The 27225-nt window shown below is 36.9% G+C and overlaps 1 protein-coding gene across 1 annotated transcript; it reads right to left on the reverse strand.

Moving 5' to 3' along the window:
• Positions 1-4593: 4593 nt before the first annotated feature.
• LOC140139796 (uncharacterized) lies at positions 4594-12326 on the reverse strand. The gene is made up of 4 exons (XM_072161508.1): positions 12228-12326; positions 9442-9571; positions 7328-7578; positions 4594-6001 (listed from the first exon to the last, which is right to left on the reverse strand). Exons 2-4 carry the CDS (start codon positions 9545-9547, stop codon positions 5822-5824), a joined length of 537 nt encoding a protein of 178 aa, XP_072017609.1. The 5' UTR covers positions 9548-9571; positions 12228-12326; the 3' UTR covers positions 4594-5821.
• Positions 12327-27225: the final 14899 nt, after the last annotated feature.

The raw sequence follows: 27225 nt of genomic DNA on the forward strand, positions 1-27225 counted from the left end.
AAGATCTTAGCGGTGTTTTCGGACTAATGACCCTTTGAATAGGGTACACAATGCTGTCTTCAGTAGATAGCACCATTTGAATAGTGTACACAATGCTGTCTTCAGTAGATAGCACCATTTGAATAGGGTACATAATGCTGTCTTCAGTAGAGAGCGCCATTTGAATAGGGTACACAATGCTGTCTTCAGTAGATAGCACCATTTGAATAGTGTACACAATGCTGTCTACTGGAGATAGCGCCATTTGAATAGGGTACACAATGATGTCTTCAGTAGATAGCACCATTTGAATAGTGTACACAATGCTGTCTTCAGTAGATAGCACCATTTGAATAGGGTACATAATGCTGTCGTCAGTATAGCACCATTTGAATAAGGCACACAATGATGTCTTCAGTAGATAGCACCATTTGAATAGGGTATACAATGCTGCCCTCAGTATAGATAGCACTATTTGAATTAGGCACACAATGATGTCTTCAGTAGATAGCACGTACACAATGAATGCTGTCTTCAGTAGATAGCACCGTTTACACAGTGCTGTCGTCAGTATATAGCGCTATTAAATAGGGTACACAATGGTGTCTTCAGTAGATAGTATACAAATATATACTGCCATGAGAGGTTCTGGTTAAAACTATGGGCCCGAGGTGAGATCAATAGTACTATTTTCCTTTGTCGTTTCTCGGCAGTGACAAAAATAATACTCTTATAGTCAATGTCGACGTTCAATGTTATTGTTATGCTTTATGGACTGCGACGTGGGTATGCTGCTATCCGTAAATAGTAAATATCCAAAAGTACTATTTACGGCTTGAAGGTACTACCTATTTACGGACGTAAATAGTACTTTTTTGCACTTCCTCACAGAATAGTGTGTTTATTTTTGATCACGTGACACACTTTTAACCAATCAATGAACAAGAATCTATGAATGAAGGATATAACACCATTTGAATAGGGAACACAATGCTGTCTTCAGTAGATAGCACCATTTGAACAGGGTACACAATGCTGTCTTCTTCAGTAGATAGTATACAAATATATATACTGCCATGAGAGGTTCTGGTTAAAACTATGGGCCCGAGGTGAGATCAATAGTACTATTTTCCTGAGGGGCGCAATGTGCACGATGTCTTCAGTAGATCACCATTTGAATAGGGTATACAATGCTGTCTTCAGTAGATAGCACCATTTGAATAGGGTACACAATGCTATCTTTAGTAGATAGTATACAAATATATACTGCCATGAGAGGTTCTGGTTAAAACTATGGGCCCGAGGTGAGATCAATAATACTATTTGTAAATAGTATTAATTGATCTCAACGAGGGACCATAGTTTTAACCAGAACTTCGAATAAAGGCAGTATATATTTGTTTTATATACTTCATTAATATGTTCTTTGTTCATTGATTGGTTAAAAGAAAAATATTTGACGTTTTGACTCTCCAGCTTCTATCCTGAATGAACAGCACGGCCAATTATTTAAGCACAACCTATATTTTGCCCTTCAAAAAAATCGAATAGGCTAAAACCGGGCTAACCAATTACAGCAGCGCGAAATCACGCTATGGCAGTTTCGCGTGCGTGAACTGTTCCGTCGCATCGAATGCGCGCACGCGGAAGGCATGGTCAAAAGTACTATTTACGGCTTGGAGGTACTATTTACGGCTCATCCGGGACATTGAAAATACTATTTACGGCTTAGAGGTACTATTTACGGATAGGAGTACTGATGGTAGAACTATTTTTGTTCATGTGATCCACTTTTAACCAATCAATGAACAAGAATATATTAATGAAGTATATAACACCATTTGAATAGGGTACACAATACTGTCTACTGTAGATAGCACCATTTGAATAGGGTACACAATGCTGTCTATACTGTAGATAACTCATTTAAATTGCCTTGGAAAAATTCATAGGCGGCGAGCGGGCGGGCGGGCGGGCGGTGTTTTCGGACTAATGACCCATCGGAATATCAACCTGTTACCTCATAAGATCATAGCACAGATTTTGGCTTACTTCGGGGTCCTGTTGAGGGTAGGCCTCCTCCTGAACAGGCTATGGATTGCTCGGGCCAAAGTGTTGGCGACTGGGTGTAGAAGTTTGTGTGTATGTTTTATTCTTCTTTACCTGGTCAAATTCATCTCTTCCATGCATGAGACCCAGGGGAGTATAGTTAAATATAATTCTAGGCCTAATTTTTATTTTTTGATATTGATAAACAATGTTTTAACCTTTTAATGTTGACTCTTCTTAATCTGACTACTTTTAAAATGAAATAAAACAACTCAATGCAATTCAATACAGAATAACTCGTATAATTTTATTAAGCTATTACCTACTTTGAAAGTAAATACAGTATTGAATGCGTTAACATTTACGAACGAAGTAGAACAAAGACGAGTTTATATTCCTGTGGCCAAGAGGCCGGTCGACTGCATATCCGTCAGTACACGCTTTTCAATACGGAATAAGTGCTAACCTCTCGTGACATCATCCAAGCAGCAAAGTTCATTTCCCATTGAAAAGCGTGTAAAAACGGATATGCAGTTTACCGTTCTACCAATGATAGCATTGGGCTATTCCATTTGAAATCCATACACCCGCTATGAAAAACATGACCTTAATCTCCCACCATGCCCACACAGGGAATGTTGATTTTAAATATTTAATATAGAGTCACCCATTCAGGCAACCCCATTTGAAATTCACACTCCCTGTGTGGAAGATTAAGGTCATGGTGTTTGGATTTCAACAGGAATAGCCCATTTCCCTCCCCCAAATACGGATGCTTTTAGAGTCACGTTAGAAAGGGTTTCGTTTTCTTAATAATTATTTTTGTTAAACATTTATACGTATCAAGACAACAAATACATAAACAGGGAGGAAATGATGCAAGGAGCCCAACAAAGTAGGCCTAATGTGGTTGAAAGACAATCGCTAACCTTGTTTAAGGCCCTCTAAGTTTCCTCCCTCATTACCAGCACTTTAATCCTAGTTTCTAATCTGCACTGCTTTTGGGGCTCGCCAAGTCCATGATATGGGAGCACAGATTGCGGCTACATATAATCATGCGTAAGTTGAACTTCGATCGAACTCGGGTTGAGCCTACGAGCCCGTGTGCTACGAGCCCGTAGGGCGAGACGAGTAGGCTACGCCCGAGTTCGATTTGTCAGCATACGCACGGTCATTAATAGCCGTGGATGATGTGGCCCTCACCTGCTCACTGACTTCGCGTATGGCAAGCTAAGCGGCTCAGAACGTGGGACTAGCTACGCGCAGCTTCTTTCTCGTTACGTGCAGCTTATTAACCAATCAGATTCGCGGTTTTAAACACGTGGAGCTGATGTAAACATCCTCTCTCACAAAATAATATTACGTTGTTAATTTTTGTAAATGAAAATATCTGTAGTATATCAGCAAAAAATGGTATAGGTGCTATGAAAGTAATATCTGAACAGAATGATGATTGTTCTATATTTAGGGGCTATCATTTTCTTCGGAAGGGATCCCAAATATAGGGGGTCATATTTTTTTGGAAAGAAAAATAAGGGGAGGGGGGTCATAAATTGATAATGACAAAATGTAGGGAGTCACAAGATGACTACAGATAGTGTGTTTATTGTATTCAAAAAGACTGATTTCAATACAATTTTAGCCTGTCTAGGGGGTTCGGTGTATCGGTGGTGGGTGTCGTGGGTCATAACATTTTGATGCCGAAATAGTGAGGGCCGCAATTTATTGACGGCGACTTTTTGTAAATTTAGGACCCCCCACCCGTTCCGAAAAAATGATGACCCATTTTACTCTCTCCATATTTACACAGTGGCATGTGATATCGCTTTCCCTGCAATATCTTTACACAGCGCTTTACATCAGCAGTAGTTGTTGTTTGACCTTCATATCCCCTGCACCGCTAATACAGCCCGAGTATAAAGTTACTTGCTATTATATTAAACACGGTGTAAACTTGGAAACACTAAATAAATATGCTTTGTGTCATTTTAGCCAGGCATTAGCAACATGTTCTCTTGACACGTGCTGTGATTTGGCCTCCTTTACCCGTTCGTTATCTATGCTAATTCCGTAAATTAATTACAAGATAATAATTGTGAAAGAGGATACCTATAACTATACTACGCGCAGCTAACGACCCAACCACGTGATTAAATTTGACTATTTTGATTGGTCAAACAGCTGCTCGTAACGAGAAAGAAGCTACGCGTAGCTGTTCCACGCTTTTGGCCCCCTTGGCTTGCCATATTCGCGAGCCCAAATAGCTCAAGCAGGGAGGAAATCTTAGAAGGCCTTGAACAAGGCTAGACAATCGCTGACAAAATATAACCAAATGTTTACAATTCAAAATGAGAAAAAACGACATTATTTCGTTGAACCACAGAAAAACCTTCATAAATTAGTTACTATGTACTTAAATATTGTTGAAATTTAAGTCATTTTGTAAAATGACTGTTGGATCCGATGTTAAGAAGTTGTTGAAATAAATTTGTTTACGAAAAAACATTATCATCCTGCAAATGTGATCGGATATGACGTTGATTTTTGCATTGAAATAAAAACCTCGCATGATTATTATCCCATTTTCACTATGTCACATGAACACATTCTGGGTCTGAATGATGCTATGGGCCTGAATGATCGTGTTCTGGGCCTGAACTTATAACTTTAATTCTGTCAATTGTATTATTTACCGATGGATAGGCCTATAGATAAATAAATACATTTCAGAGATGAGAATATTTAAACTTTCAGCTGATTTCAGACTTTACTCAATTTACTGACCTATTCCCCCTGCTTGTGTAAAGGAGATAACATGACATTTAGACTTTCAAAATATTGTCAGCATTTTGTCATTATTTATTCTCATCACTGAATCAATGGTAGCTATTATACATCATGTGACTGTTAGAGGCCGGTCGAGTGTAGATCCGCCGGAACACACTTTTCAATACGAAAATGCTAAAGTTCATTTCCCATTGAAAAGCGTTATCCGACGGATCTGCGGTCGGCTATTCTGTTAATAAGCCTACCTTGTTTTTACAAGTTTTAAATGTAATTAATGTTTGCACATTAATGTTACTTCTGCATAATATGAGGTTTAAATCATTACTAAAATTTATTTTACCTCTGCTTAATATGTTTAGACTCTAAACTTTGTTTCAAAATTGGCCAAATATCTAGGCTACGTTATACTGAAAAGAATATCGTTGATATGACCGATCCCGATGATGTTAAAGACATTAAAATTGGAAAATTGGTTTAAAGCCATATCGTAACAATTCTTTATAAGAAATAGCATTGCATTTTTGGCCCAAACAGATGAGGCAATATAAAGAAAATCGCTATAAACTACGGTCTACCGCCGCATATGTCGCCAATGCGAGCTACTCCGTTGAATGCGACTCCTTTTGATGTGTTATGACCATCCCGTACCGTACGCCATGTATATGAATAGTATATTTCGATCGTAATAGTTGATACTCCGTCGTTTTATTAAAAGTCTTGGATTTTGTCACAATATACACGATATAACACCTAAGACTTGCTTTTTTTGCGAGGGTATATTAGTTTACTATTTACATTGCAATCGTGTAAAAACAAAATTTTGAAAAACGTTGAGTGCGTCTTCCTCAGAAAATGTTGCAATATGGCTTTAAATATCTACGTTATACCGAGAAAATCATTGGTAAAATTGTACCACCGATGATGTTAAAGACTTAAATATTTTGTTTAAAATTTGCTAAATATCTACGTTATACCAAAATTAGATCCTTCTCCAGCTTTTGGCTATTTACAAGTTGTGCAAGTAGTCACCGGCAATCCAGGACGCGTCGTAGCCCTTGATAAGCTTGAGGACTTCATTGCCATAGTACGCTATGGACTGCAGTGTAGTCATTTTAAAGCGATGTTGATACGGCTTCTGTTCCTTGTCGTGAAGGACGAAGAAAATGTCCCCATTGTTTAGCCCGTACTGAAATTAATATAAAAAAAGCATACATCTATTAATTAACTCGTAAGAAAATGAATGATTTTACTTGGCTTTTAAACGGGGTACAAGTAATGACTATACTTAATTGTTTAGGGTAGGAAAGTACAATTGGAGCAAGTTTGAAAATGAGCAATGTATAAGTGAAAGTTCGATGACCTTTTACTCATACCCCCTCCCTTCAACGTTTGGGAATAAAGGTATTATATAGGGACAACAAGTATACATGTTATCTCGATTCCAACGATACCAAGACACTTTCGGCCCTATTTTTTTCCGACATGGGTCTGAGAATTTGTTTAATGCTCTACATGCTAGCCATAGGCTTCAACATGTTCAACGTAAAAAGTCCAAGTTTTGAGATATTTTCTCAAAATATTAAGAGCTATCTTAAGAACCACTTAACAAATACTTGGCTTGTTTGTACTCATTTTAATGCATTTTTCATGCCGAAGTTCCAAACATGGTCATGAAAATTTACAACTCTGATTTTTTAAAATTAAAAACAAAATTAAGCTTGTCGTCTTCAAATGAAGACAGCCTATCATCCTAGTGGACACGGGTTGGGATACGTTGAAGTTTCAACCTAACCTAATTTCAACCTGATATCAACCTAGATGATAGTTGAAATCAGGTTGAAATTTCAACGTTGAGTTGATGCCCATCAGGTTGAAGTCCATTTGCAAATTCAACCTGATTTCGACGTCGAAATTGATTTAGATGTCGAAATTTCAACGTGATTTCAACGTCAGGTGTACCCACTGGGTATACACTCTAAATTTTGCAACGGATAATGTAGTTGTGACAATTGGTTGAACCGATTGTTGCACTGTCTTGATGCTACGTACTTTGAATAAACCTGTGTACATATAGTGCCTATATTAAAATATAAATCCTGTAAAGCAGCCATAGGTGTCAATTGTCTTTTGGAAAAAGACTCGTAATTGGTAAAAGTAATTTCTTGGCTATTTATACTACACTAACACATAATTGTCCCGAAAATACAAATGCATACTTTTCGGGACAACTATGTATTAGTGCACTTTGTCCCGAAAATACATGATGTAATTTGTATAAATTGTCTTCTAACAATCACGAGCCCTTTACCAAAAGACTAATTTTGGCACATGTGGCCATTTAATGGTAATCATATCATTATAAGCACTGCATGTACACATGTTTATTCAAAGTACGCAGCATCAAGAGAGTGCAACAAACAATGACAAACGGTTCAACTATTTGTTCACAGCTACATTAACCGTTGTAAAATTTAGAGTGTAGGCCTAAATAATTTTGGTGCAAACAACTTACTTGCAAATTACTGTCGAGAGTGAGCGGATCAGGAACTTTCCAGTCATCTTGGATGAAGACAGTTATGAAAGCATCGTTGCCTTCGATCTTGTAAAGAACCTCTTTGTAAGTTTGAGATCGATCTCCTCCAAATCCAAGGAAGGATCCCTGTTTCCAATTGATTTTCTTAGTAGAAACTGTTCTTTCGAACTGTCCTTTTTTCCCACGAAAGGCTGCGGATATGGCACTCTCCGCGGATCGTAATGTGAATTCTGAATAAAAGATAAAAAACAAAACATCATAGAATATTATCAAATTTGTAGAATTTGGCTATTCCATTTGAATCCACAACCCCTGTGGATAAAGTTTTCTACAAAGCTATAGTTTGATCAGCTCTTAATACTATAGGCGGGGAATGTTAGGCTTTTGCCACTACATGTACGCCGAAAAATAGACCCACGTTAAGAGTCTATATTAGTTGACCTGTCTGGCCTATATTTTATGTGTTAAAGAAAGAAGACAAAGTACAGGACTTCAATTAATAATTTGTAATGCTTCTGGCGAGATGTCACAAGACAATTCTCAAAATAAAATATTTTGATATTAATCCGCGATGTTATAAGACCCGCCGATTGCGAGCTGATCAAAGTATACGGAGTGTGGGTTTTAAACAAAACAAACTATTGTGTAACTTCCATTTGAAATACTCTTGTACCCCAGTTGTGTAAGATTGTAGTAGGCCTACTAGTAAAGGCATGTACAAGGAATTGGGTTTTAAAATTATTAGCCCGAGCTATTTTTTTAATTTGGAAAACATACTCCCTCTGTGGAAGTTGTTTTTTAAATCTTCCACAGGGGTTTGACACTGGATTTCAAATGGAATAGCCCAATATTTAGAAGTGATACAATTCGGTTAATGGTTGCCAAATTCAGCAACCCATTTCCTAAACATGCTAAACGTATTTTGACAGGAAGCATATATATGCACTCAAATTTGGTGTACATGGTTAGCGGAATATTCGTAAAATTCTTTTTCGTTAAAGTGGGACAATTTGTGAATTTAGATTGACAAAAATATCAAATGGAAATAGAAGTTTTCGATCGTGTAAATCACATTGAATTGTCTGTATTGATAAGGTTTAACAAAACCTATAAGTTGCCCTCTAAAATCTCTCTCTCTATATATAAATCCGGATAATTTTATACTTGCATAAGATTGATAATGTAAGATGTGTGGTGCGAGCTGGTGGATCCTTTTGTATACTTTTCTATCCTACCACCAGCTCCAAGTACAGGGAATAAATTTACGGGAAAAAATAAAGAAATAACATTGGGGGGGTGAAACCTCTACTAAAAATTATAGGCAAATCGTGGAATGCCTGTAATTACGTCTCCAAAAAAAGAGCGTGAACCAAAATTCACCATTAATACAAGCATATTTTCAGAATTTCCTATGAGCTCACAAAAATGATCATGCTATAATAAATCTGTAGACTTTCCTCTTTCACATGAACCTATGATAAATATTTCCGGTAAAAGCTCATAGTAAACATGGCAGACCCCTCCAATTTCTGCCAAATTTTTGCAAAAGTGTCTCACCCGTTAACTCTATGAGAACTACCTGCCTATTGGTCAAAAAGAAATTTTCATTGTCAATTGGACCAATCAGCAACATTGTTAGAATAATTTCACAACACAAAACAATTGGGGTGAATTATTTGCAAAGCTCCATTCTGATTGGTTATTAAAATGAAGATATCACGTATTTGACCAATCAGAGGCAATGCTAGATCGACAGGTAGTGCTCAGGGGGTTAAATGAAACAGCAAAAACTACATGCTTTAGTTCAAGTAAAAACTAGTAGCAAAGCTCAAAATTAACCCAGTAGCAAATAAGACAAGCTCAGAGCAAACCCGGGAGAGCAAAATAACCGTGTCTTCAAGTATACATTTTCAAGGAAATGATGCAAAGAATCCAACTAACATAACAGACTCCTGCAAAAAATTAACAGTTTATGAGAAAATCTCAAAATTTGATTTTACTTTACTGACCTGAGGAAGGCATATGCATTTTTTTAGTTATTGTAGCATTTGGCAAGTCACAATCTCTGAACGATTAATTCGAATCTAACTTACCGGTCTCATCCTTGTCTTGAGCGAATGTGTCATCCTCATCTTGAGCGAAGGTGCCACTGAGCAACAAAATGTTCACAAGTAGCGCAGCTAAGAATTTGAGGAACATTGCTGTGCTGTAGAATTGCGGAATCTGGATGAAGAAAATAACCATTCAGGTAATGTTATACAACAGCAGCAGCAGTTACAAAAAACAACATGCAAATTGACAATACCGAAAAAACTCGATAGTTAGCATATGTGCTTACTTTCCAGCGCTTTTGAAATCATGAAATTGTACCAAAGTCTAATGCTTTACCAACTGAGCTAATAATAGGGTTGAGATACAAATTTGGCAAGTTTACTTGTTCGTATATAACTCATGATGATTTGCTCAAAAACCCGGGCAAAACCTTTTACACGTTTGGATGGGGCACTTCATGTTTGCATGTTTTAAAAGTGCTCGATAGTAAGCGCAGTGCTAACTATCGAATTTTTACGGTGTACGTAAACATGGCAACAAAACTCATTTTCTAGACGTGACCCTTTATAGGTCTTGGCATAACGTTTGAAGCAAAGCATTGCACGAAACCAAGTGATTCTGTAATGAAGGAAATTGTATGCCATTTTTCCTTTTTAATTTTCCGTTACGGTCTGCTGCAGGCCTACTATTAATCTAGAAAACGTAACACCAGTATTCAACAAATGGCAGTATATTAAATAGAAGAAGTCCATTTTCATAGCAAGTAAGGCGTTAAAAAAAGAAAAAAATAGGCCTACTGGCGGGTACAAAATTATAATTCGGAAATCTAAAAAGCTTATAAGGAATAATATCGAGCTTAAACCTCATCAAATTACAAGTACGTCGGGTTCACCAAATTACAAGTACGTCATTGTCCAAATCACTTGAACTCAAACAAGAGCAGTCTCTTCAACTATCTATAAGTTTCATGTCAGAAATCAGAAGGCCCCTACAGACTTGATGTAGAGTATTCGAAGTAACATGTCTTCGTAATTTAATCTATTCCCATTCGATTTCCAGTAATGTGTAATTTCTAACGAATGTTTGATGACGTAAAATCGAAAATATTTCCACCAGACATAACATATATTATCGGGAAAGAAAAAGGGCAAGGTACAGCAACTTGATGTGGGGAAACAAGTAAAATGCAGACTAGACAGTGCAGGAGGGGGGGGGGGGCAAAAACAGCAAATGTAGGCATAAGAAGTAGGCAAAGTTCGATAGCCAACAATTACCAGTTCCAATGCCCACAGAAGTGCTGAATCTGCAAAAACAACAAAGATCAATGGGAATGCAAAAGTGCACTAGAACGAATGATGAAAATCACTGTGCATATAAACAGACACGCTAAACCAAACATCCAGTGAAGGCAAAGTTCGATGGCCAAAAATTTCCAATTCCAGAGCCCACAAAAGTGTCAGGAAAACAGTACATGTGATGAAAATCACTGTGCACATATACGCGTATAGACTATGCCATAGTCGATTTTTGATAAATAAAAATGTTATTAATCATGATGAACGCATTCAGTTGAACTCGAAATTATACTGATATTTAGTAGGCCTATATCAAAATACTAGTATAAAATGGTTATGAAAAAGTTTAGGCTATATAATTATATTTGTGACAGTAAAAGTAAAGTATAGGCCCTACGTAGGCTTATATTATTGAATGCAACATATCATAATGGCATAATTATAATGACACTTCAATACTGAACAATTCTAATTTTAGAATCTGCCAGTTTATTATCCGAAAAACCACTTGGGAAGCTAACAAACAGAGGGCGTACGGTGACTGAAAAGATCAGTTGTGAAAATCTATCAATTATGCACTCATTAATTAAATCAGAGTTTTAAGCTTAAATGTAATAGCCAGAGTAGTGCACAATTGGCAAGTGGACTACGGAGAAGTCTATGGAAGCTAACAAACAGAGGGCGTACGGTGACTGAAAAGATCAGTTGTGAAAATCTATCAATTGTGCACTCATTAATTAAATCAGAGTTTTAAGCTTAAATGTAATAGCCAGAGTAGGCCTAGTGCACAATTGGCAAGTGGACTACGCGTACGGAGAAGTCTATGCACATATATAGCAGTCAAACAACACCAAACAGACACAAAACAACTGACGTTTCGAGCATCGAGCGCAGATAAACTCAGTGCTCTTCTTCAGGGACAGATAACTTAATATAAAGCAAACAATAAGAACGACATGCTGTAGTTTAAAAACAAATTCAAGTCAAAAATAGAAGTCAAGTTCATATTTAACTAAGTAGCAAACAAGACACGGGACAAGACAGCAAACTCAGAGCAAAATAAGCTGTGTCTTCACTCAATGGGAGCGAGTTCGCTACACATAGCCTGTATATTATCGATTTGATGTCATCAAACATTCGTTAGAACTTCAGCATTACTGGTAATAGAATGGGAATAGATTAAATAACGAAGACATAATGTTACATTGAATAATAATATTCTACATTTTTTTACGTCGAATACTCGGAGTCTGCGGCACTATACATACGAACATGACGAATACGAAATACACTTCATCCACGTTTTCAGTAAGTAACAAAGATCTAGAATAAAATTCATCTACCAGGAACCAGGATAGCACTTCAAAATAACAATGAAATCCTAAAACTAAAACAGATACCAATATTGGAAAGATAAAAGGGTCCATAGTACTATATTAGTACTAAGGCTTACGACTTTCATCACATGAAATGTTAATAAAACATTCACTGAACTGATCTGATGACGCGTTAAAAATGTAATGTACACTCACCGTAAAAACTTTGGAGCCGATTCAGATGATTCGTCCAAAACTTGGATATGCTAGCTGAACTGACGCAGGTTGTGTTGATATAGTTTCAAGTGACTGGTATAACTGATATTCGGTGATATTTATGCAAAAATTAAATCGAAAATTATAAACAGATTTTAGACATTACTTCATTTTGGACCAATCGTTCTTTCCTATCAAACAATATGAAACGAATCATCACCTCATTGGTCAGGTTTTACTGGGAGTGGCGTATACTGCAAACCAGATGGTGTAGACCTTTGTATACATGGTGTCTCAGAATGATAGATAGGCCTACGTGTCCACTCCCGATTTGAGAAAAATATTTAAAATATTGAATCAACTGTGTTTCTATTTTTAAAACCTGCGTTGAAATGCTACAATTGTCGCCTACTTATTCTGTATTTCATTTCTTTATTTTGGCGTGACAATGATATCATGGAAAATCGACGACACGTTTTTTGTTTTTATTTATGGTAAAAGTCTCGTAATAGGTCTGTCACACTACGACGGACTGGATCAACGTACATCACCGAATACAAAAATATTTTATTCGGTGGAAAAATCACCAGTTCGGCAGAAGATTCGGTGGGATTTTGGGTCCGATTCCCGTTCGTCTCTCTATGCGTTGTGGCCGCTAATAATCCTACAGGCGTCTTATATCCGATCGTTCAACGTCCGACAAATGTGCGGATTTGGGGGTCCGATTCCCGTTCGTCTCTCTATGCGTTGTGGCCGCTAATAATCCTGCAGGCGTTTTATATTCAATCGTTCAACGTCCGACAAATGACCGGCGAATCCGTGGCATGTGGCACCAACAGGGACGTCCACCCTATCAGAAAAGTGGCGGAGGAGAGGGTGTTTGAGAGGGTTTTTGACCCCTTAGAGGCAGTGACGTAGCAAGCACTTTTTCAGAGGGTGAACAAAGTGGGGAAAGACAACTTTTAAGGGGGAAAACTTTGACGAAAATGGTCAAATATTGGCTAATAAGTACAAAAGGGCTACAAATCTTATATATCAGGGCAACCAGCGTCCGGGGTAATAGAGATGAGAAACCTTTGGACAATGAAGGCCCAATTGAAGCCACTTGTCATTTTTGGATCAATTTTAGCACTATTATTGGGTACTATATTAGTTTGAAACAGCCGCAAATTGGTGAAACGAAAGCCTAATTGAAGCCATTGAAAAGTTTTCACCATTATTGTATAATATAAACAATTGTTTTAAAAATAACACGTGGATGTCCATAGCAGAAGCAAAAAGGAAGACTTGTTTATTTTTCAAACTGAAGGTCCAATTGAAGCCATTTGCATGGGGACTGTAGGGCCTAATTTACATTATTAGGCCTAGGCCTATTGTGTAAAAATTTAGTTTTAAAAATGGAAAATTTGGAAAATTGTTTTGGTGCATCATTTTTACACTATTATTGCTTTAAACAAAAACCAAAGAAGGCCCGAACTGAATTTGCAAAATTTAAAATGTTACACTGATCCACTGACACTTAGATATAAGACTTCAGACTCATAATTTCAGGTAAAGCATGCATGGATTGATATGTTAAAGTCAGTAATAGACCTAAGTCCGTCTGACTTTGGTGACAAAATGTCACGGGCCCTACATATCGACGGGCCGGCAGTAATTTTCACAGGCTTTGAGGCCAAGGAACCACATTTAAGCACTGCCTATAATAATCACAGGCCTATACTTAGGCTTACTATATACTATCCTGGGCCTACTCAATAACGTACAATTTACCTTTTTCATGTTTTCTCTTCTTTTTTCTTTCTTGTCAATCCTAAAACTGGTAGGAATTTGATATTGCGTCCTCTACCCTTCAGAAAGTGCCCCTCTCTCAATACTACTCACATGCATGCATAGGCCTATACTAAATTACGTGCAATTTAACTTTTTCTCTTCTCTTCTCTCTTCAATTTTTCTCGCTTTCTTTTCTTTTTTCTCGCCTTTCCCCCTTTTTCTACTTGCCAGTCACTAAAGTACTGGGGGAAATATGATATTGCGTCACACACCCTTCAGAAAGTCCCCCCCCCCATGATCGATGCACATGTTCGCCATATATAGGCCTACATCCGGCACAAGCGCCTGCGAAACCTTGCAAACACCTGCGGTATATAAACGAAAGAATAACGAACAAACCCAGGGTATATACAGAACAGTACGAACACACATCGGACAGCTTCCGAACATGTGTATTCGGCACACTCCGTTTCAAGTTTTGTGCATGCACAAAACTTGAAACGTATTGTCGACGGACTAAACAAACATCACCTAACACGAAACGCATTTGGCGGATAATAGCAGGACATATGAAGAACATAAAACGAACATTGACGAACACTAACGGATTTGCTAAAATACCATCCGTTTCTTATACGGAAGACCTATCCGGTGTAGTGTGACACTAACACGGTCTGGGTCAACGTACATCACCGAATGCAAAAATATGCTATCCGGTGGTGAAGGCCTCACAGGAACGTATTTGCAACGAACACGGGCCGAGTGCAACGAACAAAGAACGAACATGAACGAAAGGAGAGCGAACAAACTCCGGCAATATGCAGCACCATACGAACACACATCGGATAAATACCGAACATGTGTATTCGGTACACTCCGTTTCAAGTTTTGTGCATGCACAAAACTTGCCGACGGACTTAACGAACATCACCTAACACGAAACGCATTTGGCGGATGGTAGCAGGACATAAAAAGAACATAAAACGATCATTGACGAACAACAACGAATTTACTAAAATACCATCCGTTTCTTGTACGGAAGACCTATTCGGTGTAGTGTGACAGAAGCATAAGGCATGCATTTTTATCACCACAGTTCAGCCACTGCTGATATGGTGTAGTGGCATATAGAATTAATACGGACAACAAAATAATTGAGGTAACAGTTATGTTCACCCCTGTATCCCAAACAAATATCAACACAGTCAATAGGTGTATCTTTTAGCTCTGATTTAAGGGATGGGGTATGAACCTTTGAACAGTATTTATTGTGGGACATGCGAGCACATCAGACATATCGAATTGCATTCTGAATACGAAGAATGTCCTTCTGATATCAAATAATTTTGATTTTTTGAAATTCGCAATGTAATACACATTTTATGGCAAATCATTAAAATTGATATTTTGATATTTAACAATACTAAAGTATACTTTATAAATCTGATAATATGTACTTAAAGTGTATGTAGCTGGGAGGAAAAGCCGACGATCAATTGAAAATTTTGACCTTTCGTATTGAAGATATGCGTTTTTTTCCCAAAGTACCAAAATAAAAAGTTGGTCTTTTGGGGGAAAAAATCATATCTTCAATATGAAAGGTCATAATTTTCAATTGATCGTCGGTTTTTCCTCCCAGCTACATACACTTTAAGAATATATCATTAGATTTATAAAATTTACGCCATTGTTTTTTAGAATTATGTGGAAATTAATTCTGTAAAAACTGTATTTTTTTAATGTAATTTTCACATTAGACCCGACAAAAGATTACCGTTTTGTTGTTATGATAATCTAATCTTTTGATTTCGTAAATAAAATTAGGGTCTAATGTGGATTTAGGATGCAAACTGGAACAATCCAATGCCTTGTCAAAAGCATTTGCTTCAAAATGGAGTTCGGATGCACTTCGTAATACAACTTCCGCCACTGTCGAATTTGAATATAATGCTATCTTCAGCAGATGGCACAATCTGAATATGATGCATAATGCTATCTTAGTATAGATACCACAATAATTACACACGGTGCATAGTGCTATCTTCAGTAGATGGTACAACTTAAATAAATTATTTTAAATATTATACATATAATGCTATCTTTTGTAGATAGCCGTGCATAATGCTATATTCAGCAGATAACCGAATTTTAATATCGCGCATAATGTTATTTTCACTATATAACCGAATTTAAATAAAGTGCATAATGCTATATTCAGTACATAGGTGAATCAAAGTGTATAATGCTATATTTAGTAGATAGCCAAATATAAATAAGGAGCATAATGCTATATTCAGTAGATAGCCACATTTACATGTTTACATAAGGTGCATAATGCTATATTCAGTAGATAGCGGAACGGAATTTAAATGAAGCGCATATGTTATATTCAGTAGATAGCTGCATTTAGATAAGGTGCATAATGCTATCTTCAGTAGATAGCGGAACGGAATTTAAATGAAGCGCATATGTTATATTCAGTAGATAGCTGCATTTAGATAAGGTGCATAATGCTATCTTCAGTAGATAGCCGAATTTAAATATGATAATGTCATGTTCAGTAGATAACCGAATTTAAATATCGTGCACAATGCTATATTCAGTAGATAGCCGAGTTTAAATACGGTGCATAATGCTATATTCAGTAGATAGCCGGATTTAAATAAGGCGCATAATCCTATCTTCAGTAGATAGCCGAATTTAAATACAGCGCATAATAAATTCAGCAGATTGCACATAATTGCTATCTAAAGTTCAGTTCAGTTCAGTACAGTTCAGTTCAGTTCAGTACAATTCAGTTCAGTTCAATTAAGTTCAGTTCAGTTCAGTACAGTTCAGTACAGTACAGTTCAGTACAGTTCAGTACAGTTCAGTTCAGTACATTTCAGTTCAGTTCAGTTCAGTACAATTCAGTTCAGTACAGTTCAGTTCAGTTCAGTACAGTACATTTCAGTTCAGTTTTATTTCATCACAACACATGACATAAGTATAAGTAATGAATAATGAGGAGACATCTTTAGAATTAGTATCAATGTACAAAATGCATTATATACCGGTAATATATACATATAAGAATAATATTGTGGTGTGTGAGAAACGCAAAGCGTGTAGAATTGTGGCACCCATTTAATAGTTTGTAGCATTAATAATACAATATATAATACTTATAATTAAGGTTACATGCTTTACTATAAACAACGTACATGAAAATGAGACAAAAAATGTTTAATGCTGCAGCAAATGTCAAGTAAAAGTAAAAAAGGTTATAAGCAAATAACTAATTTAGCTGGAAATGGTATAGCATTGATCTTTAGTAGATAGTCCAATTTAAACAAGGTACATAATGTTAACTTCAGAAATAGCACAATGTAAATAGGGTACTCAGTGATATCTTCAGTAGATAGCACCATTTGAATAGGGTACACAGTGCTGTCTACAGTAGATAGCACAATTTAAATAGGTACACAATGATGTCTTCAGTAGATAGCACCATTTGAATAGGGTACACAGTGATGTCTTCAGTAGATAACACCATTTGAATAAGGCACACAATGCTGTCTTCAGTAGATAGCACAATTTAAATAGGTACACAATGATGTCTTCAGTAGATAGCACCATTTGAATAGGGTACACAATGCTGTCTTCAGTAGATATCACAATCTTCAGAGATAGCACAATATAAATAGGGTACACAATGATGTCTTCGGTAGATAGCACCATTTGAATAGGGTACACAATGCTGTCTTCATTAAATAGCACCATTTGAATAGGGTACACAATGCTGTCGTCAGTAGATAGCACCATTTGAATAGGGTATACAATGCTGTCTTCAATAGATAGCGCCATTTAACAAGGGTACACAATGTCATTTAATTAGGCAATACTAACGTTCGAATTTGGTGTTGAAATGAGGAAATTTTTTAGTTGCACTTTTTTACTGTAAAATTAATTTTAAATTTAAAATTCCTAAGGCTGCGATCACATAGAAGTATACGGTATACGGTATTCGCTATTCGCTATACGATACGCTCATTCGATCAGGCTGAGTTCACATAAGAGTATACTATAGTAAACTCAGCCTGACCGAATGAGCGTATTTCGTATAGCGAATTAGTGCCCTCTTATGTGACCCGGTACTATGAAATTACCTTGCTCGATTCAAGCTATACGCGTGCACCTGCAAAACGTGCACCGTATACCCGAATAGTATACTTCTATGTGATCGCAGCCTAACAAAGCTAAATTTAGTATGTAGCAGTTAGAACTACAAATAATACGATCAACAATGGTATTCATAGCCAAAATAATATTCAACTTGCCCAAACCATAGGCGGCGGGCGGCGAAAGCGGGGCGCGTCCCCCATAAATGTGTGCAAGCGGGGACATCACTCCCCCTAAAAATCATTATGGAAGAGAAAATAAGCTATAATTGTCCTGTTCATCGCATACCCTAAAACGGGGATGCTAGAATCACAATTATGCTCTTTAACGCGGCTGTGTACTCTAGCCATTGTTTCTTTCTCAAAATTGAGTTTTTTTGATATGTTTGTACCTTGTTATGTTTTTTATAAATACAAGGAATGAAAATCCAGATTTGTAAACTCCAACTGCAATATTTTAAGGATTTTATTTCACTATTCCACTCGTGTTTGAAATTGAAAAGGAAAGAAAATCTTTGTTGTACCAGCAAGGTACACGCGCGCAACAACTCATCGCGTTGCGTATCGCGCAATTTGTTAACGCACAAATACGCGACGCATACGCGACGCTTATCTGCATGCGCGGCGCATCTTATGGAAACACCACGGAAGCACTGATTTCACAAAAACCTAGTGGTCAAATGGCTCCGTTTTAGCTGATAAAATGTGGGTTTTTTCAAGTTCTTTCCCCGATTTAAATATCAAGTTATGAATGGATTTCGCTCAAACTTCTCAAGGGGCTGTGGATTTACCCGATGTTCACGTAATATAAGTTACAAAAACGAAAACTGTCGCATTCTCCTGTGAGATTCGATGAAAGTGCAAAATGTGACCACTTTAAACTTCAACGGCTATTATTTCAATGTTCATTTTCTCGGTAAAATGACGATTTAGGTACACGATAACTCAATAAATACAGTATCTATAGGTAAGCAAATATGATCATCGTAAAAAGCATGATCGACTCAAGAAACGGTTTTCTCATTTTTTTATATTTTGGTCTATTTCCGATTTTGGGCATCATTTTGTGCAAAAAGGCGTTTTTGAATTTTAAAAAGTTCATTTTGATGCCTTATATGGTCAATATCTCAAAAAATAAGGCCAATATCAAAAAAATAAAAAAACCGTTTTTGGAATGGAGCCTCAAGATTGAGCTAAAACAAAATAAAATATTTTGGAAAGAGTGTTTTTTGTTATGATGTACCTAACAAATATTGCCAAAAACTCACTTTTTTGTGATTTTCTTCAAAATTGTTGTTTTTACCCCAAATCTGTATTTATATTAAGATTTAGTGATGTCTTGCCTTCATAAAAATGTATACTTTTATATGTTTTGCGCGAATAATTACAAAGTTATTGCACTTTTACTACATGCATGTCTGAGAGTACACAGCCACCTTAAACAACAACTTATGTGAAGAGAAAGTTCGGGAACATGATTTTCCATCATGTGATGTCCCAGTTAACACAGATTTCACCATAATGATTTCACCCATATGGTTTCTTTTACTCATACTCTCATACGATAAAAAGACTATTCACATTATATTTATCTCATAAACAATGTATTAGAATACCCCGAAAGAATGGCACAATTCAATTCTTTGTTCAATTCTTTATTTCAAAAAACCCCCACCTGGTTTAATTCTCTATGCACAGATCTACAAGTGTATTATCCCAGCCTAGCGTGGAATCAGTCATATGGTTTATTTCATCATCTAGGCCTACTCCCATAGAATATAAACCGTTTAAATTCAGCAATGTATAGAATTCAAACAGAAACAACACAATGATACGCAACTCATCCCTCACCCACCCAGTTCACACCCACACATAATAGTTCACAGATTCAGCAAGCTGGCAACAATATCCAAATGATGAGAACAAAATAATTAACCCCAGGCTATTACATTTGAAAAACATGCTCCTTCTGTGGATGACTTTTTACAAATCTTCCACAGAGGTATGGGCGATTTGAAATGGAATAGCGCATTTAACCATGGAGGTATATAAATAAATTTATTTATATACCTCCATGATTTAACAGCAGTGTATAGAATAATCAGAAACAACACAATAACAAGCAACTCATTCCTCAACTCACCCAGTTTAAACCCACACATAAGGGATCTGGAATTAGCGTTTTGAGCGTTTGGACAATATTTTTGTGGGACATGAGAGCACATCAGACATATCGAATTGCATTCTGAATACGAAGAATGTCTTTCTGATATCAAATAATTTTCATTTTTGAAATTCACGATATAATACAAATTTTATGACAAACTAATAAAATTTGATATTTTTCACATTTTTGATAAATAATAGTCCTCGAAGTAAGTTTTATAAATCTAATGATATATTCTTAAAGTGTATGTAGCTGGGAGGAAAAGCCGACGATCAATTGAAAATTTTGACCTTTCATATTGAAGATATGGATTTTTTTCCCAAAAGACCTTTTTTTGTTTTATGTTTTTGTTTTAAAATCCATATCTTCTATACTATAGGTCAAAATTTTAAATTGTTCGTCGGCTTTTCATCCCACCTACATACACTTTAAGTATAAATCATCAGATTTATAAAGTTTACTTCGAGTAGCCTACTGTTAAATATCAAAAATATCAATTTTTAATGATTTTTAATGAAAAAAAGGACATTCTTCGTATTCAGAATGTAATTCGATATGTATGATGTGCTCTAATGTCCCACAAAATACTGTTCAAACGTTCGTACCCCATCCCTTAACAATCTCGCAATCCTGACAACGCACTTTCAGATTGTTTCTTTCATTCATACTCCCATAGAATAAAAGAGACCTTTTAGAATTAAAAATATTAGACAATACAAATACGACGCAGTATGCTGCTTTTGTGCACGACACATAACTCACTCTCATCCCACCTAGTTTTAAACCCACACAAATATATTTAAATATGGGGAATAATACTGTCTTCAGTAGATAGCACAATTTAAATAGGGTACACAGTGCTGTCTTTAGTAGATAGCACCAGTTTAATAGGATACACAATGATGTCTTTAGTAGATAGCACCATTTGAATAGGGTACACAATGCTGTCTTCAGTAGATAGCACCATTTGAATAGGGTGCACAATGTAGTCTTCTGTAGATAGCACCATTTGAATAGTGTACACAATGTTGTCTTCAGTTGATAGCACCATTTGAATAGGGTACACAATGCTGTCTTGAGTAGATTGCACCATTTGAAAAGTGTACACAATGCTGTATTCAGTAGATTGCACCATTTGAATAGGGTACATGGTGATGTCTTCAGTAGATAGCACCATTTTAATAGTGTACACAATGCTGTCTTTAGTATATTGCACCATTTGAATAGGGTACACAATGCTGTCTTCAGTAGATAGCACCATTCTAATAGGGTACACAATGCTGTCTTCAGTAAATAGCACCATTTGCATAGGGTACACAATGCTGTCTTCAGTAGATAGCACCATTTGGACAGGGAACACAATGCTGTCTTCAGTAGATAGCACCATTTGAATAGGGTACACAATGGTGTCTTCAGTAGATTGCACCATTTAATAGTATACACAATGTTGTCTTCAGTAGATAGCACCATTTGAATAGGGTACACAATGCTGTCTTCAGTAGATATCACCATTTGAAAAGTGTACACAATGCTGTCTTCAGTAGATTGCACCATTTGAATAGGGTACATGGTGCTGTCTTTAGTAGATAGCACCATTTTAATAGTGTACACAATGCTGTCTTTAGTATATTGCACCATTTGAATAGGGTACACAATGTTGTCTTCAGTAGATAGCACCATTTCAATAGGGTACATAATGCTGTCTTCAGTAGATAGCACCATTTGAATAGGTTACACAATGCTGTCTTCAGTAGATAGCACCATTTGGACAGGGAACACAATGCTGTCTTCTGTAGATAGCACCACTTGAATAGGGTACAAAATGCTGTCTGCAGTAGATAGCACAATTTAAATAGGATACATAATGCTGTCTTCAGTAAATAGCACCATTTGAATAGGGTACACAATGCTGTCTTCAGTAGATAGCACCATTTGGATAGGGTACACAATGTTGTCTTCAGTAGATAGCACCATTTTAATAGGGTACACAATGATGTCTTCAGTAGATAGCACCATTCTAATAGGGTACATAATGCTGTCTTCAGTAGATAGCACCAGTTGAATAGGGTACACGATGCTATCTTCAGTAGATAGCACCATTTGAATAGGGTACACAATGCTGTCTTCAGTAGATAGCACCAGTTGAATAGGGTACACAATGCTGTCTTCAGTAGATAGCACCATTTGAATAGGGTACACAATGCTGTCTTCAGTAGATAGCACCATTTGAATAGGGTACACAATATTGTCTTCAGTAGATAGCACCATTTGAATAGGGTACACAATGCTGTCTTCAGTAGATAGCACCATTTGAATAGGGTACACAATGCTGTCTTCAGTAGATAGCACCAGTTGAATAGGGTACACGATGCTATCTTCAGTAGATAGCACCATTTGAATAGGGTACACAATGGTGTCTTCAGTAGATAGCACCATTTGAATAGGGTACACAATGGTGTCTTCAGTAGATAGCACCATTTGAATAGGGTACACAATGCTGTCTTTAGAAGATAGCACCATTTGAATAGGGTACACAATATTGTCTTCAGTAGATAGCACCATTTGAATAGGGTACACAATGCTGTCTTCAGTAGATAGCACCATTTTAATAGGGTACACAATGCTGTCTTCAGTAGATAGCACCATTTGAATAGGGTACATAATACTGTCTTCAGTAGATAGCACCATTTGAATAGGGTACACAATGCTGTCTTCAGTAGATAGCACCAGTTGAATAGGGTACACGATGCTATCTTCAGTAGATAGCACCATTTGAATAGGGTACACAATGGTGTCTTCAGTAGATAGCACCATTTGAATAGGGTACACAATGCTGTCTTTAGAAGATAGCATCATTTTAATAGGGTACACAATGGTGTCTTCAGTAGATAGCACCATTTGAATAGGGTACACAATGCTGTCTTCAGTAGATAGCACCGTTTGAATATGGTACACAATGCTGTCTTCAGTAGATAGCACCATTTGAATAGGGTACACAATGCTGTCTTCAGTAGATAGCACCATTTGAATATGGTACACAATGCTGTCTTCAGTAGATAGCACCATTTGAATAGGGTACATAATACTGTCTTCAGTAGATAGCACCATTTGAATAGGGTACACAATGCTGTCTTCAGTAGATAGCACCGTTTGAATATGGTACACAATGCTGTCTTCAGTAGATAGCACCATTTGAATAGGGTACACAATGCTGTCTTCAGTAGATAGCACCATTTGAATAGGGTACACAATGGTGTCTTCAGTAGATAGCATCATTTGAATAGGGTACACAATGCTGTCTTTAGAAGATAGCATCATTTTAATAGGGTACACAATGGTGTCTTCAGTAGATAGCACCATTTGAATAGGGTACACAATGCTGTCTTTAGAAGATAGCATCATTTTAATAGGGTACACAATGCTGTCTTCAGCAATTAGCACCATTTGAATAGGGTACACAATGCTGTCTTCAGTAGATAGCACCATTTGAATAGGGTACACAATGCTGTCTTTAGAAGATAGCATCATTTTAATAGGGTACACAATGCTGTCTTCAGCAATTAGCACCAGTTGAATAGGGTACACAATGGTGTCTTCAGTAGATAGCACCGTTTGAATAGGGTACACAATGGTGTCTTCAGTAGATAGCATCATTTGAATAGGGTACACAATGCTGTCTTTAGAAGATAGCATCATTTTAATAGGGTACACAATGGTGTCTTCAGTAGATAGCACCATTTGAATAGGGTACACAATGCTGTCTTTAGAAAGTAGCATCATTTTAATAGGGTACACAATGCTGTCTTCAGCAATTAGCACCAGTTGAATAGGGTACACAATGGTGTCTTCAGTAGATAGCACCGTTTGAATAGGGTACACAATGGTGTCTTCAGTAGATAGCATCATTTGAATAGGGTACACAATGCTGTCTTTAGAAGATAGCATCATTTTAATAGGGTACACAATGGTGTCTTCAGTAGATAGCACCATTTGAATAGGGTACACAATGCTGTCTTTAGAAGATAGCATCATTTTAATAGGGCACACAATGCTGTCTTCAGCAATTAGCACCAGTTGAATAGTGTACACAATGGTGTCTTCAGTAGATAGCACCGTTTGAATAGGGTACACAATGGTGTCTTCAGTAGATAGCATCATTTGAATAGGGTACACAATGCTGTCTTTAGAAGATAGCATCATTTTAATAGGGTACACAATGGTGTCTTCAGTAGATAGCACCATTTGAATAGGGTACACAATGCTGTCTTTAGAAGATAGCATCATTTTAATAGGGTACACAATGGTGTCTTCAGTAGATAGCATCATTTGAATAGGGTACACAATGCTGTCTTTAGAAGATAGCATCATTTTAATAGGGTACACAATGCTGTCTTCAGTAGATAGCACCATTTGAATAGGGTACACAATGCTGTCTTCAGTAGATAGCACCATTTGAATAGGGTACACAATGGTGTCTTCAGTAGATAGCATCATTTGAATAGGGTACACAATGCTGTCTTTAGAAGATAGCATCATTTTAATAGGGTACACAATGGTGTCTTCAGTAGATAGCACCATTTGAATAGGGTACACAATGCTGTCTTTAGAAGATAGCATCATTTTAATAGGGTACACAATGCTGTCTTCAGCAATTAGCACCATTTGAATAGGGTACACAATGGTGTCTTCAGTAGATAGCACCGTTTGAATAGGGTACACAATGGTGTCTTCAGTAGATAGCATCATTTGAATAGGGTACACAATGCTGTCTTTAGAAGATAGCATCATTTTAATAGGGTACACAATGGTGTCTTCAGTAGATAGCACCATTTGAATAGGGTACACAATGCTGTCTTTAGAAGATAGCATCATTTTAATAGGGCACACAATGCTGTCTTCAGCAATTAGCACCAGTTGAATAGTGTACACAATGGTGTCTTCAGTAGATAGCACCGTTTGAATAGGGTACACAATGGTGTCTTCAGTAGATAGCATCATTTGAATAGGGTACACAATGCTGTCTTTAGAAGATAGCATCATTTTAATAGGGTACACAATGGTGTCTTCAGTAGATAGCACCATTTGAATAGGGTACACAATGCTGTCTTTAGAAGATAGCATCATTTTAATAGGGTACACAATGGTGTCTTCAGTAGATAGCATCATTTGAATAGGGTACACAATGCTGTCTTTAGAAGATAGCATCATTTTAATAGGGTACACAATGCTGTCTTCAGTAGATAGCACCATTTGAATAGGGTACACAATGCTGTCTTCAGTAGATAGCACCATTTGAATAGGGTACACAATGGTGTCTTCAGTAGATAGCATCATTTGAATAGGGTACACAATGCTGTCTTTAGAAGATAGCATCATTTTAATAGGGTACACAATGGTGTCTTCAGTAGATAGCACCATTTGAATAGGGTACACAATGCTGTCTTTAGAAGATAGCATCATTTTAATAGGGTACACAATGCTGTCTTCAGCAATTAGCACCATTTGAATAGGGTACACAATGCTGTCTTCAGTAGATAGCACCATTTGAATAGGGTACACAATGCTGTCTTTAGAAGATAGCATCATTTTAATAGGGTACACAATGCTGTCTTCAGCAATTAGCACCATTTGAATAGGGTACACAATGCTGTCTTCAGTAGATAGCACCATTTGAATAGGGTACACAATGCTGTCTTTAGAAGATAGCATCATTTTAATAGGGTACACAATGGTGTCTTCAGTAGATAGCACCATTTGAATAGGGTACACAATGCTGTCTTTAGAATATAGCATCATTTTAATAGGGTACACAATGGTGTCTTCAGTAGATAGCACCGTTTGAATATGGTACACAATGCTGTCTTCAGTAGATAGCACCATTTGAATAGGGTGCACAATGCTGTCTTTAGAAGATAGCATCATTTTAATAGGGTACACAATGCTGTCTTCAGCAATTAGCACCATTTGAATAGGGTACACAATGCTGTCTTTAGAAGATAGCATCATTTTAATAGGGTACACAATGCTGTCTTCAGTAGATAGCACCATTTGAATAGGGTACACAATGCTGTCTTTAGAAGATAGCATCATTTTAATAGGGTACACAATGCTGTCTTCAGCAATTAGCACCATTTGAATAGGGTACACAATGCTGTCTTTAGAAGATAGCACCAGTTGAATAGGGTACACAATGCTGTCTTCAGTAGATAGCACCATTTGAATATGGTACACAATGCTGTCTTCAGTAGATAGCACCATTTGAATAGGGTACAAAATGCTGTCTTTAGAAGATAGCATCATTTTAATAGGGTACACAATGCTGTCTTCAGTAGATAGCACCATTTGAATAGTGTACACAATGCTGTCTTCAGTAGATAGCACCATTTGAATAGGGTACACAATGCTGTCTTTAGAAGATAGCACCATTTGAATAGGGTACACAATGCTGTCTTCAGTAGATAGCACCATTTGAATAGGGTACACAATGCTGTCTTCAGTAGATAGCACCATTTGAATAGGGTACACAATGCTGTCTTTAGAAGATAGCATCATTTTAATAGGGTACACAATGCTGTCTTCAGCAATTAGCACCATTTGAATAGGGTACACAATGCTGTCTTCAGTAGATAGCACCATTTGAATAGGGTACACAATGCTGTCTTCAGCAATTAGCACCATTTGAATAGGGTACACAATGCTGTCTTCAGTAGATAGCACCGTTTGAATATGGTACACAATGCTGTCTTCAGTAGATAGCACCATTTGAATAGGGTACACAATGCTGTCTTTAGAAGATAGCATCATTTTAATAGGGTACACAATGCTGTCTTTAGAAGATAGCATCATTTTAATAGGGTACACAATGCTGTCTTCAGCAATTAGCACCATTTGAATAGGG

Source organism: Amphiura filiformis, chromosome 18 (genome assembly GCF_039555335.1).
Source record: "Amphiura filiformis chromosome 18, Afil_fr2py, whole genome shotgun sequence".
Classification (NCBI taxonomy): domain Eukaryota; kingdom Metazoa; phylum Echinodermata; class Ophiuroidea; order Amphilepidida; family Amphiuridae; genus Amphiura; species Amphiura filiformis.